General features: G+C 50.5%; 1 protein-coding gene across 1 annotated transcript in view; it reads left to right on the forward strand.

Moving 5' to 3' along the window:
• ITPR1 (inositol 1,4,5-trisphosphate receptor type 1) overlaps positions 1 to 15,856 on the forward strand; it is a 351,525-nt gene that overhangs the window by 225,604 nt on the left and 110,065 nt on the right. The window contains exons 41-44 of the mRNA XM_075998552.1: positions 183 to 221; positions 1,728 to 1,778; positions 7,020 to 7,152; positions 9,830 to 10,020. Of these exons, the coding sequence (XP_075854667.1) occupies positions 183 to 221; positions 1,728 to 1,778; positions 7,020 to 7,152; positions 9,830 to 10,020 (414 nt within the window). The remainder of the gene's footprint in view (positions 1 to 182; positions 222 to 1,727; positions 1,779 to 7,019; positions 7,153 to 9,829; positions 10,021 to 15,856) is intronic.

Genomic DNA, 15,856 nt, shown 5'->3' on the forward strand with positions numbered 1-15,856 from the left:
AAGTATCTGGTCGCCTTGGTCACCGAAGCCCACTCCGGTGGGGCGACGGAGCAAGGTGGCCTCGTCTCGTCTCTGGTCTCCCCTCCCCGTGTTCCGTCCTCGAGTGTCGGTCTCCAGACTTCTCTGTGGCCCCCAAGGTGCCGGTGCCGAGACTCACGTGCTCCGTCTTGCTCCCCAAGCAGCTGCCGCCAGCCCCGGATGCCGAGAACGCCACCGCCGAGGTGTGTCGCCGCCCTGTGTCTGTCGCGTGCGGGATGCGGGCGCCGCCCAGCTGCCTGGTCAAGTTGTGGGTTGTCATGCTGAGGCTGCCTGGGGACTGCTCGTGGCTCTCCTGGCCGTGGCCGTGGCTCTCGGCGTAGATGGAAAGTTCTAGAAGCTGGCGCCAGACCAGTTGTCCTCCAGGCGCGGGGGTGGGGCTGTTTGAAGGTTCTCGCCTAAAGCTGTCCTAGTTCTGGAGATGTCGCTAGAGAGATTAGGGGCGTGAAGACCTTACCCACGTTAGACAAAATTGACTTGGGTCCTGCACAGCTCTGACGTTCTGGGTGTCCGTTTACGGCGTTAGCGCCGTCGGTAGATTCGTGGTCTCACGGTGCCCTTGCTCGGTTCTGTCCTTCCTGCCGCTCGCTCAGCTTGCTAAATGAGGGACTGAACTTTATTAACGGCGTGCGTAAGATCACAGAGAAGCGGCCGGGCGCTGTGGCTCACGCCTGTCATCCTAGCTCTCTGGGAGGCCGAGGCGGGCGGATTGCTCAAGGTCAGGAGTTCAAAACCAGCCTGAGCAAGAGCAAGACCCCATCTCTACTATAAATAGAAAGAAATTAATTGGCCAACTGATATATATATAAAAAATTAGCCAGGCATGGTGGCGCATGCCTGTAGTCCCAGCTACCCGGGAGGCTGAGGCAGAAGGATCACTCGAGCCCAGGAGTTTGAGGTTGCTGTGAGCTAGGCTGATGCCATGGCACTCACTCTAGCCTGGGCAACAAAGCGAGACTCTGTCTCAAAAAAAAAAAAAAAAAAGATCACAGAGAAGCTTTTTGAGGAAACCATAGTTCCAATTTTCAAAACTTAATGTTGGAAACTTAAATAAAAAAAATCACAGTAGATCAGGGTGTAAAGTGAACTTTATTTGAAAGGAGTCCATTACAAAGTGAAAGGAGAACACGCGATCAAGCCGCTGAGCTGCGGGCTGGGCGGTGGCTGGCGGCCAGTCTCTAGCCTTCTAGTCAGAGCTCTTCGTTGTTGACGGTTTTCGCTAGGGTGCTTGTCTGCGGGTGGGGCGGGGCGAGCCCCGTGGTCCCCTGTCTGCGTGTGCTCAGAAGCGTGTGCCTTGATGTCCTTATGCATGTGCTGTGCCGTGCTGCATGTATGAACCTTGAGGACCTGCCCAGTTGGGTCTTGCATTACATCCGCTTTTGGGTTAATGTGACAATATATAACATAGAACTTCCTTTGCAGGATCTTTGCAATAAAGTTGGCCCCAAAGTCATGTATCTGCCCATTTTAAACAGCGCACAAGAGGGGTGGGGGTGGGGCATTGGTTAGGCAGCGTCTAAAGTCATCAAGCATGAGGATTTGGGGGAAAAGCGAAAACAGACCTGTTCTCCCTTCGTGTAACTCTTGGCTGTGTCGCATGTGAGCTCGCGGTGTGTTTTGCCTGGGACTGATGCTGAAGATGGCAGTGTCTGCTTACTGTGGCACTTAAAGTGGCATTTCTGCGTGCTTAGCAGGAGGTCGAAGCAAGTCCACCACTGAGGCAGCTGGAAGACCATAAAAGGGTACGTAGCCTCGAGTCTTGGTTGATGGGAGCCAATGACCCTAACACCTGCCGCACCTGTCATTGAAAGACAGCTTCTGTTGTTGTTGACACTGTTAAAGCATTAACTGACTCGGGCGATCGTAGCGATGGGCGTGAGTGAAACTAAGCAGCAGTTCTGCCTCTTACGTGCCCGGTCAGAGCGCTGTCCCCAGCCTCCAAACAGTGACCAAGTAAGCTTTTCATGTCCTTCCTTCTTTTTCTCCTTAGCTGAAGTCTTAGAAAAAAAATTTTTTTATTAACTGATGATCATTATAATTTATTAATAAATTATAATGAATAAAAGGCTCATAATTACACTACCCAGCCATTAGGGCCACTAATAAGCTAATATTTCCTTCTCCCTAGCCATAAGAGCTGCTAACATTTTAATAAATAGTTCCTTCTACTCTCATTTTTTTTTTTAACACACATGAGCTCGGGTGCCAGCAGAGACATCCACACTCGCATTGCCATTGGGATGATCCTAAGTAGACAACTTTTGTACCTGGCTTTTGTCATTTTATATCCGAGCATTTTTTTTTTTAAGTCTTTGCAAGTTCACAGCTGCCTGAACTCCCCTAAATTAACAAATGGTACATCATTTTTTTTTCTTCCTTTGACAAGGACACGAACCAATGTGTGTGTCTTTGAATAGATTCCTAGACGAGGAATTCCTGGGCCAAAGGGTGGATACTTCTGGAAGGTGCTGGTGGTGCCTGCCAGCCATCTGCTAAGTGGCACACAGACATGAGCGTGCTGATTTTTATGTTTCCCATGTTCGGAAGGTAGCTGCACGGCCCGGTTTCCCGAGAGTTTATCATGCGCAGTTGCTGCGCTAAGCTCTTGACCTGTGTCCACTCGTCAACTCTTACTCATGCTCCTCTGACCCGGCGACACAGCCGGCCTTCGTCCCCACTTCCCGGAGGAGGAAGTCAAGGCTCAGAGAGGTTAAGCAGCTTGCCCAAGGTCATGGGGTTAGAAAACGGCCATCGGTGTCCTGGAGAGTTTATGCCCTATCCACGGGTAGCCTGATGCACCTTTGTCCTGCCACACACCCTGTCCCCCCGCCCCCATCCCTTCCGCTCTCTCCCTCTGCTGGAGAGAGAAACTTCGTGATTTGTCAGACGAGCAGTAGTTCCTAGGAAGTAGGCGTTGCAGCAGAATTCGGGGTGCAGGGCCGCAGCTCATCTCCTCTGGCGTCCTGTATCCTGGGTCATTGGGCGGACCAGGGGCACCCTGAATTCGTGCATTTTCCACCCTCACCTGCCCTTTAACGGTCCCCCCAGGGATTAGGAGTAAAGGCCTGGGGCAGAGGCTCACCGGGCGTCCCTCATGTCCTGAGCTCTCGGGGGACTTGGTACCGGACGCTGCCTGTGCCCGAGAACTTCGGAGCCAGAAACAACGTTCATGTCTCTTTTTGCCGGGCACTAGCTTGTGTGATTTGGGGCGAATGATTCAACTTCCCTGTGCCTCAGTTTCTTCTGCTGTAAAATGGGATCGTAGACCCCACCCCCTAGAACCGTCTACTGAGCTGTCTGAAAAGCACTTAGCACGGTGGCTGGAACACTACGCAGGATATTAACTACTGTATTAAGTCGTTATCCTGCAGATGGAAGCGCTTAGGCGATTTTGCAGGCAACAGGAGTAGGAGAAGGAAGGTATTTTTAAATCCAGTCGCTGCCTTAGTGCTGAGTAAGGTGTGAGAGGCTCACAGCTCACCGGAGAGGGTGATCTTGCCCCAAGCACATGATTTTTAAGCGGCTGGAACCTGGGAAGCGAAATGGCACAAATATTAACCCCTTAGTGCCTTGCTCAGCGCTGGCTCTGTTCCCATGCAAGTTCATTAGCTGCTAGTGTCGTTGACATAAATGAGAGTCGTTTTAGCACAATGGCCAGTTAGGAGCTTGGTTTTTTTGCTCCACATCACCACCGATCTGCCAGTTTTTATTGTTTTAACCTCACATTTATTACAAATGAAACTCTCTTGATTTTTTCTTCTTTTCTCAGTGTTAGGTAATAATGTGCGTGGAATTTCTTACCGAGACAAACATCTGATATTTGTTTGCATACTGTAGGTGTAAACTGCTGGCAAAAAAAAAAAAAAAAAAAAAAAAACTGGTATTATTTTTAAAGAGGGTTGCACAGCCAAATGTTCAAGCTGAAGAAGTGACGTTATTTGGGAAGTCACTTTTTTTTTTCCCCATCTGCAATCAGATTTCTCAGCCTGGTACATCGTGAACAGCTTAGGATTGTTGAGTAATTTATATCAAGATGATTAGGAAGGCTTTTTTTCTGCAGATTTTAATTTTTTCCCAAATTAAACGACTGGCTCAGAAAAACAGAATTTTCCTTGAACCCAAGTGCTTACACTGGAGATTTACATAACTTTTAATAATTCTTATCTGTTTTCTCTTTTCTGTCCCCTTTACCTAAAATTCTTAATCTTTATTCCTTAAAAAAAAAAACAAAAAAAAAATACATCTCATCCATTCATTGTTTAAAAAAAAAAATTCCACTTGCTTTCTGTTTTTTTTTTCCCCTTGCAGTTTAATTTTTTTTGTGAGTAGAGGTGGTGAGATTAGTATGTGCCAAAAACCTTATAATTAAGACGGAGGGGGGAAAAATAAAAGTTTGTGGGGTGGAATTATTTTTTTCCCCCATAATGAGCACATTTCATGATATTCTCTTATGGGGGAAAATGTACCATTTGATGCATCAGTTGCTATGGTAACCGCTAGGGTTTTTTCCGTGGAAGGAGAGGCAAAACGGTACTATGAGATCCCTTGGTGACTTTACCTGGCACCCGGGCTGCATCAGTGCGGACTTCCAGTTCCCGGAGTCCACGTGCTCCTTTCTTTACCTCCTGCCTGCCTGATTGCAAACTGCCCAGGGTCTTGCTGTTTACCCTCAAAACCACAAAGCAGGGAGGGAGGGGGAAAAAAAATACAGAACCAACCACCAGGACCTGAAAATCTAACTGAATCACTCCACCCCAAGTAGAGTTGGGTCTAGTTGAGATTCTTTAAGGGATGCCTGTTTGTTGACTGCTCACGGCCATACTTCTTGGACGTGGCCATTTGGCCCTGTGTTCTTCCAGATTCTTGTCGCACTGGCCGTCTTCCCTGGCTTACAGCTCTCCGCCAGCCAGCCACCTCTCAGACAGTGTCCTCAGGGTGCCAAAGTGGGGTGCAGTTAGGGAGTTAGGATGCTGACTGCCTGCCATTCCTGTCATTGGAACCAGAAGTCCATGTCTTGTTGACAGTAAAATCTAATAGATGCATCAGGATATTAAAAGAGGGAAATCATATTTAATCTGTCATGTTCCACACTGTGAGAATCTTTGCTTTCCCTCCTTTCTTTTTTTGTGGGTTTTCTTGAATGGTCCTTTAAAATTTGTGTTTCTTTTTCAAAGTCAGCCTTTTTAAGCCACCCGGTGTTCCCAGTGACTTCCTTGGAGAGCATGGATGGGTTTGTCCTGGTGCCCGAGCCCTGGAACACCAGTAAAGCTGGATCTTTAAAACAAAGTGGGGTTTTCTAAGCCGTTAAAGAAGCCTGTGCTGAATTTTTTTTTACCCTGCCTTTGAGCAGTTTGTTTAAAAAGTACTTGAAACATCACAAATAACTTCCCCATTTGAAGCTCTCTTGGAATTTTGGAATTTACGGTCAGTCCAGGTGGCGAATGAGTTTTATGAGCTCAAAAAAGTTACCCTTCTTTGGAGAACTACGATGAGAGAGGATGTATTTATGGGTCAAATGGAGAGAGGAAAGTTGGGATTTTCTGTTTCCTGCACATTCATTTAAAAATCAGTCTCTCCTCCTCCATCTCCCCGACCTCTACCCTGTCACCCCATCCCAATCTGTCCCCGGGGGCTTGGACTAGCAGCAGGGATTGCGAGATAAACCTGACCCCGTAGCCCTGGGACTTTGCACGATTTTGAGGGTTGACAAGAGCCCAGAATTTTCTGCCCTCTATCTTGTTTGCAAACACCTGACTTGAAACCTCCAGACCTATTCTCAGAGCTTATTAACAAGTCACTTTAAATTCTACTGACTCATGTTACAGTGGCAGGTCTCTTCAGAAGAACTTTTTTCGAGTCTCTATTTTAGAGACCTGCCAGATTTTAACACCTCCCCTCTCTGCTAGACTTCTCACTCACCTCTGACTACTTTGTCCTGGGGAAGGAGGAAGGAATTCAGCCAGCCTCTGACTTTTAGAAACCTGCAGATTAGAAGAGGGTCTGAGGGTCCGGTAGGAGCATGGCTGAAGGTGTGACAAAGCTGGGACTATCTGTTTTGTGCTGGTTTTGCCACCATCCCCCCCCCCAAATTTGTTCATTTGTAGCAATGAACAAATCAAAGTGCTGTGGGTTTGTTTTGTTGTTGTTCTTTTTTTTTTTTTTGGTTAGAGTTATGAGCGAGAGCTCTTATAGCCCCCTGTCCAGGATTCTTTTGATATTTATATTTTTAAAACTTTTTCTTACGAAAAAGTTGAAACATACACAAACAAGTCAGAAGAATTTTGACGGTGCCCGTTCGTAGCTCAGCCTCAAAAACTATCTAGTCTGTCCCTCTCCGCCTTCCCTTTTCCCCTGTTTATTTTAAAGCAAATCCCAGACAAAGTGGCTTTTCATCCATGCTGACTATTTTTGGTGGGACGTGTCTGATATCTGCCACTGATTCATTTCCCATTCCATTGTTTTTTTCTTTACCGTTTGGCCCATTGACTATTTTTATAAGAAAGGCTTACTTTGGGTTTTTACATCATTATACTCTATTGCTCTGATAGCTTAATATTTTTTTAGGACCTTGGGAATAAACCCTGTGCTTGAAATAACATTTTTATATTGGAGAGTAGAGAGCTGACCTGTAAAATTTTCAATTTGACCAAATTTTTATCAACTTACCCCAAAGAGATTTTTGTTATTGTTAGTTGCCCTTCAAAATTACTCTTATGTCCTATCATTACATGAGAGAGGGTCCTTCAGATAGTCAATATTCTAGATTTCTGCCTTTAAAAAAATATGATCTGGTTTTCTGAGAAAATATTGCAGTTAACTTCAGAGTTTCCAAATGCTTTTGTTAATAATTTGTCTTTTCGCTGAGTGAAACTAGGCCAATTATAACTGAGTTCCCCCTGTGTGTCTTTTTTTTTTTTTGAGTGTTAGTCTCTCAGTTGCACTTTACATTCAGAACCTGATGTCATTGTCCTGTTTGGATTAAGGGCGAGGCACTCAGGCAAATTCTGGTCAACCGTTACTATGGAAACATCAGACCTTCGGGAAGAAGAGAGAGCCTGACGAGCTTCGGCAATGGCCCGCTGTCGCCCGGAGGACCCAGCAAGCCCGGGGGAGGAGGTAGGCCGCGTGACGCGCTCGTGGACTGCACGTGTGACTCACGTGTGTCACGTGACAGCTGCATGTCTCCGCCTGCCGGGCCGGAACTGCAGCAACAGATGAATTTGTGTCGAAAGTGCGTTTCTCAGCAGTTTGTTTTGCCTTTTGGTTCTACAGTTAAATGGATGCCTAAACACGCTTCCCTGCAGAGGATAGCACGGCCCTGCGCTTGCGTGTCGGCTGTGCCCTTTGCTCCTCTTTCCCACGCAGGTGACCCTCCTGGTGATACTCGAGCGACTGAGGGTGCTGGATTTTATGGCAGGTTTTCCTGTGGTGGTTAGGACTCAGTGTCATCCCGTAAAATGACGAGGGCACTGGCAGCAAGGATCGGGAAAGCTACCGATCGTTCTGCACGCACTGAGTGCCGGGGCTTTCCTGAGCTTCTTGCCTTCTTGACCTCAGTTTCTCCTCCAGTTACTAATTCGGCAGCAGGTGCTGGCTTCCTCCCAGTTTGTCAGAGGAGATGGAAGCTTATCGACGGCTGGTCTGTAATTCGAATCTGGTCTCTCTCACCCTAACGCCCATGCCGTGTGCACCTGCGCGCTGTCACGGGAGTTTACCAGAAAACATCGCTGTACAGAAATGCTTAAAAACAGGTCCTTCCCAGTGTTTCAGATCATTTTAAGCACCATGACAGGTGAAAGTTGCAGACACGTGGAACTTCAGGGTAGGGTGTCTCATAGGTTGGGTTTTTAGGGGCGCTCAATGCTCAGAGCGCAAATGTGAGTCCATCTTGTGGGGGTGACCACGGGGTGGGTTCCATGCCTAGTTGTTTGGCAAACGTGTTCTAGCACATTCCAGGGGGAAGGAGCTTGGATTTCTCCCCAGATGAAAACTGAACATGAAATCTTGCCCGGTTCCTGGAGCCGTGCGGGCTTCAGGGTGTAGACGCAGTTCTCAGGGTATCCCAGAGGTGGGCACTCAGGGTATCCCAGAGGTGGGCACGGAGCGCTAGACACCCCCAAGTGCGTGCGCAAGTCCCACGCTCAACCTCTCAAGACCGTTTCTCTTTGCGTTCTGACGTGGGGTCATTTGTCACACAGGGGGGCACCATGAGGGGATTGGGGACGCAAGGCAGGGCAACACAAGCTCTGAGAAGCTAGAGCAGGCGTCCTCACGGCCCTCGGGCCACCTGCGGGCCACCTAGCACATTTACCTGGCCCGCCGGGTGTTTTGCGGCCGCTGCCTGTCCTGCTCAGCAGCCGACGTGTCCCCAGCCCGCAGTGCGCACTCTCCAGCGGTCTGAGGGACAGTGAACTGGCCCCTGTTTAAAAAGTTTGAGGACCCCTGAGCTAGAGCAAGGACAACGCGCAGCCCAGTTTCCAGCCTGCGCCGTGGACGCAGGGCCGTGACGAAGGCCAAGCAGCTCAGAGAAGGTGGCGTTGGGACGGAGCCCCGAGTGCGCTCTGCTCGCTCTGAACTGACCCGCGCGGCGCGTGCGTCAGCGGTTCCGGGATTGCCCGTGGTGGCGCCAGTCCTCAGGGCCGCTGCGTTCCCTGACACGGTCAGCACCCGTTCTGCTCAGTGGCCTCCGTGCTGTCTTCTTCTTTTTTTTTTTTTGAGACAGAGTCTCGCTCTGTTGCCCAGGCTAGAGTGAGTGCGTGGCGTCAGCCTCGCTCACAGCAACCTCAATATCCTGGGCTCAAGCGATCCTCCTGCCTCAGCCTCCCGAGTAGCTGGGACTACAGGCATGCACCACCATGCCTGGCTAATTTTTTTCTATATATTCTTAGTTGACCAATTAATTTCTTTCTATTTTTAGTAGAGACGGGGTCTCGCTCTTGCTCAGGCTGGTTTTGAACTCCTGACCTGGAGCGATCCTCCCGCCTCGGCCTCCCACAGTGCTGGATGACAGGCGTGAGCCACCGCGCCCGGCCCTAAACTTTCTTAAGAGTGTTCTAAGAAGTGTTTGAGTTTGGTTTGTCTCTTTCAAACCGGTTCTTAGCAGTTCTGCCCCAAGTTATTGTGCTTTGATGGAAGGGAGAGTCTCTGCTGGGTGGCTTTCGGTCGCTTGCTGGAAGCGTCTCTCTCTTTCTTCGTCTTATCTGCCTGGGCTCCAACACCATCTCTGCTGCGTACAAGCAGTGCCCTTGCACAAGTGACTTCACGACCTCTCTGTGTTAATAGTTAGTGCCTTCTTTGGGGGCTGTCAAAGAGTTAAAAGAAATAATATGGGTAGGCCGGGCGCGGTGGCTCACGCCTGTCATCCTAGCTCTCTGGGAGGCCGAGGCGGGAGGATCGCTCCAGGTCAGGAGTTAGAGACAAGCCTGAGCAAGAGCGAGACCCCGTCTCTACTAAAACTAGAAAGAAATTAATTAACCAGTTAACATATATAGAAAAAATTAGCCGGACATGGTGGCGCATGCCTGTAGTCCCAGCTACTCGGGAGGCTGAGGCAGGAGGATCGCTTGAGCCCAGGAGATTGACGTTGCTGTGAGTGAGGCTGACGCCACGGCACTCACTCTAGCCTGGGCAATAGAGCGAGACTCTGTCTCAAAAAAATAATAATAATAAAAATAATAAAAATAAAATAAAAAATAAACAGAAATAACATGGGGAAGGGGGTTAGGGACCGTGTATGCGATGCTCGTTAGCCGCCCCGATCGTGCCTGTTAAAAACAATGTTCCATCTTCCCAGGGGGAGGTTCCGGATCCGGTTCCATGAGCAGGGGGGAGATGAGCCTGGCCGAGGTCCAGTGTCACCTGGACAAGGAAGGGGCCTCCAACCTGGTCATCGACCTCATCATGAACGCGACCAGTGACCGGGTGTTCCACGAGAGCATCCTGCTGGCCATCGCCCTTCTAGAAGGAGGCAACACCACCATCCAGGTAGGAGGGCAGCCCGGCGGCTGGCACGGCGTCCCTGCCATCGGGGAGCCACACACCCGGGTGGTGTGCAAGGGACAGCTCCTTTTCAGGGCCGGTACTCTGTTGTGAAAGACAAACCCTACTGACATCCCGCTGCAATCGATCGTTTGGTCATAATTCAGGCTTGGCTGCAAAACATGAGTTACATTTGAAAACTGATACAATGGCTGAGGATGGGTGGGAGGATGGCTCAAGGTCAGGAGTTCGAGACCAGCCTGAGCAAGAGCGAGAACCTGTCTCTACTAAAAATAGAAAGAAATTAATTGGCCAACTGAAAGTATATAGAAAAAAATTAGCCGGGCGTGGTGGCGCATGCCTGTAGTCCCAGCTACTCGGGAGGCTGAGGCAGCAGGATCGCTTGAGCCCAGGAGTGTGAGGTTGCTGTGAGCTAGGCTGACGCCACGGCACTCACTCTAGCCTGGGCAACAAAGTGAGACTCTGTCTCAAAAGAAAAAAAAAAAAAAAAAACCCAATGGCTGAGGGATGTGCAAAGAAAATTGCCCCAAGATCTTAGAGCAGAGTGGGTATTCCATAAATGTTTGTTGAATGAATGATTGATGTGTGTTTATGGTTTTTATCCAAAATTGTAGAGAATGCCATCACAAGATGACCAGAAGGGAGTCTGAACTGTGTGTGTTACTTAGAAGAATTAGTTTGTGTATCTGTAGACACTGTGGCTATTATTGTCTGCTGTACATTTCTCTGCCTCTTAACTGAAAATTCAATAACTTTGAACCAATTTGGAACGAATACAAACGAATAGGGAAAAGCCAGGGTGAGTGAAAGATTAGTCAAAGATGAGCAGATGATTTTTTTTGGAAGCTAAGTCTGAAAGCTTATATTTAAAATAATAGTAAAAACCAGAATTCTTGTAGACGTCTCTAAAATATCTTCCAGTTTTAATGATAACATAAATAGTGTAACTTTTAGGTAGACACGGTATTTAAAAGGATTCCTTTAAATATTTCTAATACCCTCCTTTGTGCAGTCTTTTTTCTGTCTTGGCTCCCTGGGCGGGAGTTCAGGTGGAGAGGTGTGAGCGTGCGTGGGGCGGGTGTACACGCACACACGCGCCCTGATCAAAGCCTACCGGGGTGTAATTCACACGCCATAGAGTTCGCCGTGGCCCGCGTCTGCCTGACCCGGCGCGTTCCTGGCCTCGGCTTGAACATCCCCGTCTGGAGTGAGGGCGCCTGGGTGCTCGGCGCCCTTAGCGAAGGGCGTTTCCTCCCGTGAGTGTGCGTGCCCGGCCGCGCCACGTGGCGTGGCAGGTGCGGGCAGGTGAGACCGCAGCCACTGCCTCCGCTGCAGCCGGCGCCGTGTGCCCCGCCCAGCCCGCGTGGGCCTTTGTCCTCCCTCCCGGTCCCCGCCTGTGCCGGCACGCACTTTGCGAGCCTGTCATGGGAGCGTTGTGCCAAGGTGAGATTGGTGACCACGACGAGCACGAGCCGGTCACCCAGGCCGAGGGCGCAGGTACGCGTGTCGCTTCGTGCTGGGGTCGCCGCTTGGTTCTGCGGGGGAAGAGCGGGTCCTGCGGTCGGTCCTTCCTGTCCCCGGGAGGCCGCCCCGCCGCCGCGTCCCTGGGGTCCCAGTGCATGCGCCGCGGTCATTCGCAGGCCGCCGAGACCCCCTTGCAGCCGCAAGCGACTCCCCCCGGCGGGATCAGCTGAGCTACGGTGTAGGCCGCACGGCTGCTAGGTGAGGCCACGGCCACGTGCGGAGCCGAGGGCGGCGCAGACCCCCTCATACATCAGTGCACTGCCCTGGAGGACTGTGTGACCGTTTACCCTGAGATCGCATCTCTCTCTCGTTTTTATTTTATTTTTTTTAACTTTTTTTTATATTATTAAAATTTTAAGTCTTTTATATATTTTTTTCTTTTTTTTTTTTCTCTTTGTTCTGGCATGTAAAGAGCTTATCTTCTTTTTATTTTTAACTCCAGCGTCTTTTTAGTGAAATGGTGTTGATAATGGATGATGGATTATTCTTTTTTCTATTGGCCAAATAAGAAGGTAGAACCCCCAAGTCATTCCCTCTGTTTCCTGATTTTTTTTTATTTTTTTAATTTTTTAAACAGAGTCTCACTCTGTTGCCCGGGCTAGAGTGAGTGCCGTGGCGTCAGCCTCGCCCACAGCAACCTCCAACTCCTGGGCTCAAGCGATCCTCCTGCCTCAGCCTCCCGAGTAGCTGGGACTACAGGCATGCGCCACCATGCCTGGCTAATGTATTCTATATATTTTTAGTTGGCCAATTAATTTCCTTCTATTTTCTAGTAGAGACGGGGTCTCGCTGTTGCTCAGGCTGTTTGGGAACTCCTGACCTCGAGCGATCCTCCCGCCTCGGCCCCCCAGAGAGCTAGGATGACAGGCGTGAGCCATCACGCCCAGCCTCCTCCGAGTTCTTTATCTTGGAAAGGCGTCACGGATAGTAGTGTCATGTTTTCACACACGCGTTACATACAGGCTCGGGCTCCAGATGAAATGCCACCGTGGGGTTGCGACGTGCAGCTCTCGGGGACGGGGACCGTCTCCTCTCCAGGGAGGGGGGCAGGCCTGGCTATGGGGGCCCCTGCCACGATGGGTGGGGGCCCTGTGGGGGCGCATGCATGCTCTCGCTCTCCCTGCTCCCCATCTTCGGTGGCCTCCCTGGGGCCACGGTGCCGGGAGAGCCCCTGCAGCCTGGGGCCGACCTGTGAGGGCCCGAGCTGGGCCCGAGCGTCTCTTCCTCTGGGGAAAGCGAGGTGGACGAGGGTTGTGTCCGGCCAGTCGAGGACAGGAGCCCGGGAGCCCCGGGGAGGGGACTCAGCTCGTCTCGCCGCGGAGTAGCTGGTCCCGAGCAGCAGTGGCCGGCCGGGAGCGCTGTCCCCCGGGGAGGCCGTAGTGATCGCGGCCACACCCTGGCCGCCGGCCCCCGCTGGAGACACGGGGGCTGCAGCCTGCTCCCGGCCGGCATCACTCTGCTCCGGGTGACCGTGTGCCTCGGGTGCGGCGCGGGTCCGTGGTCGCGTGGGCTCGAGTCGCCGTTTCCCAAGGATGGGCCACGTGGCTCCAGGACTGCATCTCCGCGTCTGCCACGTCCTGCGTCTGTGAGTTCCGCACTGCGGCGGGACCGGCCTCAAATCGAAAATGCTCAGGGGTTAGACAACAGCAACAGCAGCAGCAATAAAAATACAAATTTACTTACTTACTTATTTATTTATTTTGAGTCAGAGTCTCACTCTGTCGCCTGGACTAGAGTGCAGTGGCGTCAGCCTCGCTCACAGCAACCTCCAACTCCTGGGCTCAAGCGATCCTCCTGCCTCAGCCTCCCGAGTAGCTGGGACTACAGGCATGTGCCACCACGCCCGGCTAAGTTCTTCTATATATATTAGTTGGCCAATTAATTTCTTTCTGTTTTTAGTAGAGACGGGGGTCTCGCTCTTGCTCAGGCTGGTTTCGAACTCCTGACCTCGAGCGATCCTCCTGCCTCAGCCTCCCAGAGTGCTAGGATGACAGGCGTGAGCCACTGTGCCTGGCCAAAAAAGTACATTTTAAAGTAAAAGTAAAGTTTAAAGTGCACTATAGCGACCATTCCCGTGGCGCGTACATCGTACTGGGCGTTAGAAGCCATCTGGCGGTGGTGCAGGGTGTCCGGGAGGACAGGCACAGGTCACGGGCAGCACTGTGCCCTCTTGCGGAAGGGCGCTGAGCACCCAGGATGCTGGCATCCGCGGAGTCCTGGGACCCGCCTTCGTGGCTGGCGGGGCCGACCGTGTGGCTTGTCCCGGCGTGGGGCTGCGGAGAGCTTTACAGTCAGCGGCCCCTCCTCCCCGGCTTTGGAACACGCTTCACACGGGGAGGAGAAATGAGACCCGCTTTCAAATCCGGTTTTGTGTGAGATGAAGGAAGTCACCCCCGGGCGTCTGTCCCTTGGTTTATCAAGTGTGAGGCCGAAAGGACTCCCGGGTCCCTGGCAGCTTTGAATCGGGAGGTTTCAGCAGTCATTAGGTATTTTCCCAGGGACCCTTAGAGCCCAGCAGCTGTGGTTGGCTGGTTCCGTTCCTGGAGTCTTCCTTGGCTCGTGAAAATAATTATGAAAAGTAATGGCAATTAGGCCAGGAGCGGGGGCTCACGCCTGTCATCCTGGCTCTCTGGGAGGCCGAGGCGGGAGGATCACTTGACCTCAGGAGTTTGAAACCAGCCTGAGTAAGAGCGAGACCCCGTCTCTACTATAAATAGAAAGGAATTAGCCAAACAACTAAAAATAGAAGAAAATGAGCCGGGCATGGTGGCACATGCCTGTAGTCCCAGCTACCTGGGAGGCTGAGGCAGGAGGATTGCTTGAGCCCAGGAGTTGGAGGTTGCCATGAGCGAGGCTGACACCACGGCACTCACTCTAGCCTGGGCAACAGAGTGAGACTCTGCCTCAAAAAAAAAAAGAAAAAGAAAATGAAAAAGTAATGGCAGTTACATAAACCATAGTTCAGCCAAACAATTGAAAACTAGTTAGCAATAAAAAGGAATAAAATATTGATAAATGTAGTAACTTGGATGCATCTCAGAAGCATATGTGGAGGGAAAAAAAGCCAGTCTCAAAAGGTGACATGCTGTATGGCACTTTTTATATGGCATTCAAAAGGACCAGACTCTAATGAGGGAGAAGAAATCAGCATTTGTCACGGCTAGGGGTGGAGGGAGAATTTGACTATGGAGGAATAGCACAGGGGAGCGTTTGGGGTGATGGAACTCTTTTGTGTGTCCTGCTTTTGGTGGTGGTCACACAAATCTACATGTGTGTGAAAATTTATGCCAGAGGTCCTCAAACTTTTTAAATGGGGCCTGTTCACTGTCCCTCAGTCCGTTGGAGGCCGTTGGAGAGTGGGGCACATTCCACACATGCGCACTGTGGGCCCGGGACGAGTCGGCTGCTAGGCAGGACAGTCAGCGGCGGCAACAACACCCGGAGGGCCGGATAAATGTGCTACAACGGCCCACATGTGGCCCGCAGGCCGTAGTTTGAGGATGCCTGATTACACAACAGTACACCGAAAAAGTCACTTTTACTGTATGATAGTTTAAAAAAAATTTTAAAGTAAAAAGCGTAACAGTGATAACAATTGATACAGTTGTGCTTAAGGGCTTTTCATGTATCATCTCATTTAATCTTAATGTCCTACCTGTGAGGTAGGTGCCACGATTATCCCTTTTTATGGATGAGGAAACTAAACCTCAGAATGGCTAAGGAGGAGCCGGCCCCAAATGTTACAAGCAGCAGGTGGCAGAGCCACCATCTGAACCAGGGTGATCTGGCACTCCAGACTGCTCCTTGTCCTTAGTGGCTTCATTCTTCAGGATGACCTAACCAAGAATGGCAGGTGCTTTAGAGAGAAAGATGACTTGGCTCCTTCTTACAAGGTAAATTTCAAACATCAGAGGCATAGGAGAGTCGGGCATGGGTTCGTGGCTGCAGAGCTCAGTAGAGGAGACAAATGTGACTGGTGTCTGATTTCATTCTGCTTGGTGGTACGCTGTTTATGAAGTCCTCTCATTCAGGAGATCTCGTGTGGGTCTCCCAGTTGCCCTGTAGAGTATGCTGGGCCTGCAGTATTCTCATTGTTAGAGATGAGGAAACAGAAGCTCCAGGAGGTTGTAACTCACTCAAAGCTACAGAGCTAGATATTACTCAGTGCTAAAGATACTATGCCATTTGTTCCCCCCCACACACATCTGCTGTTTTAGTTATCTGTCCCTGAGTAACCACCTTAAAACTTAATCACTTAAAGCCATGGCCATGTTGATGCCAGTTGTGATTGTGTGGG

Source organism: Microcebus murinus, chromosome 28 (genome assembly GCF_040939455.1).
Source record: "Microcebus murinus isolate Inina chromosome 28, M.murinus_Inina_mat1.0, whole genome shotgun sequence".
In the NCBI taxonomy this organism is placed as follows: Eukaryota; Metazoa; Chordata; class Mammalia; order Primates; family Cheirogaleidae; genus Microcebus; species Microcebus murinus.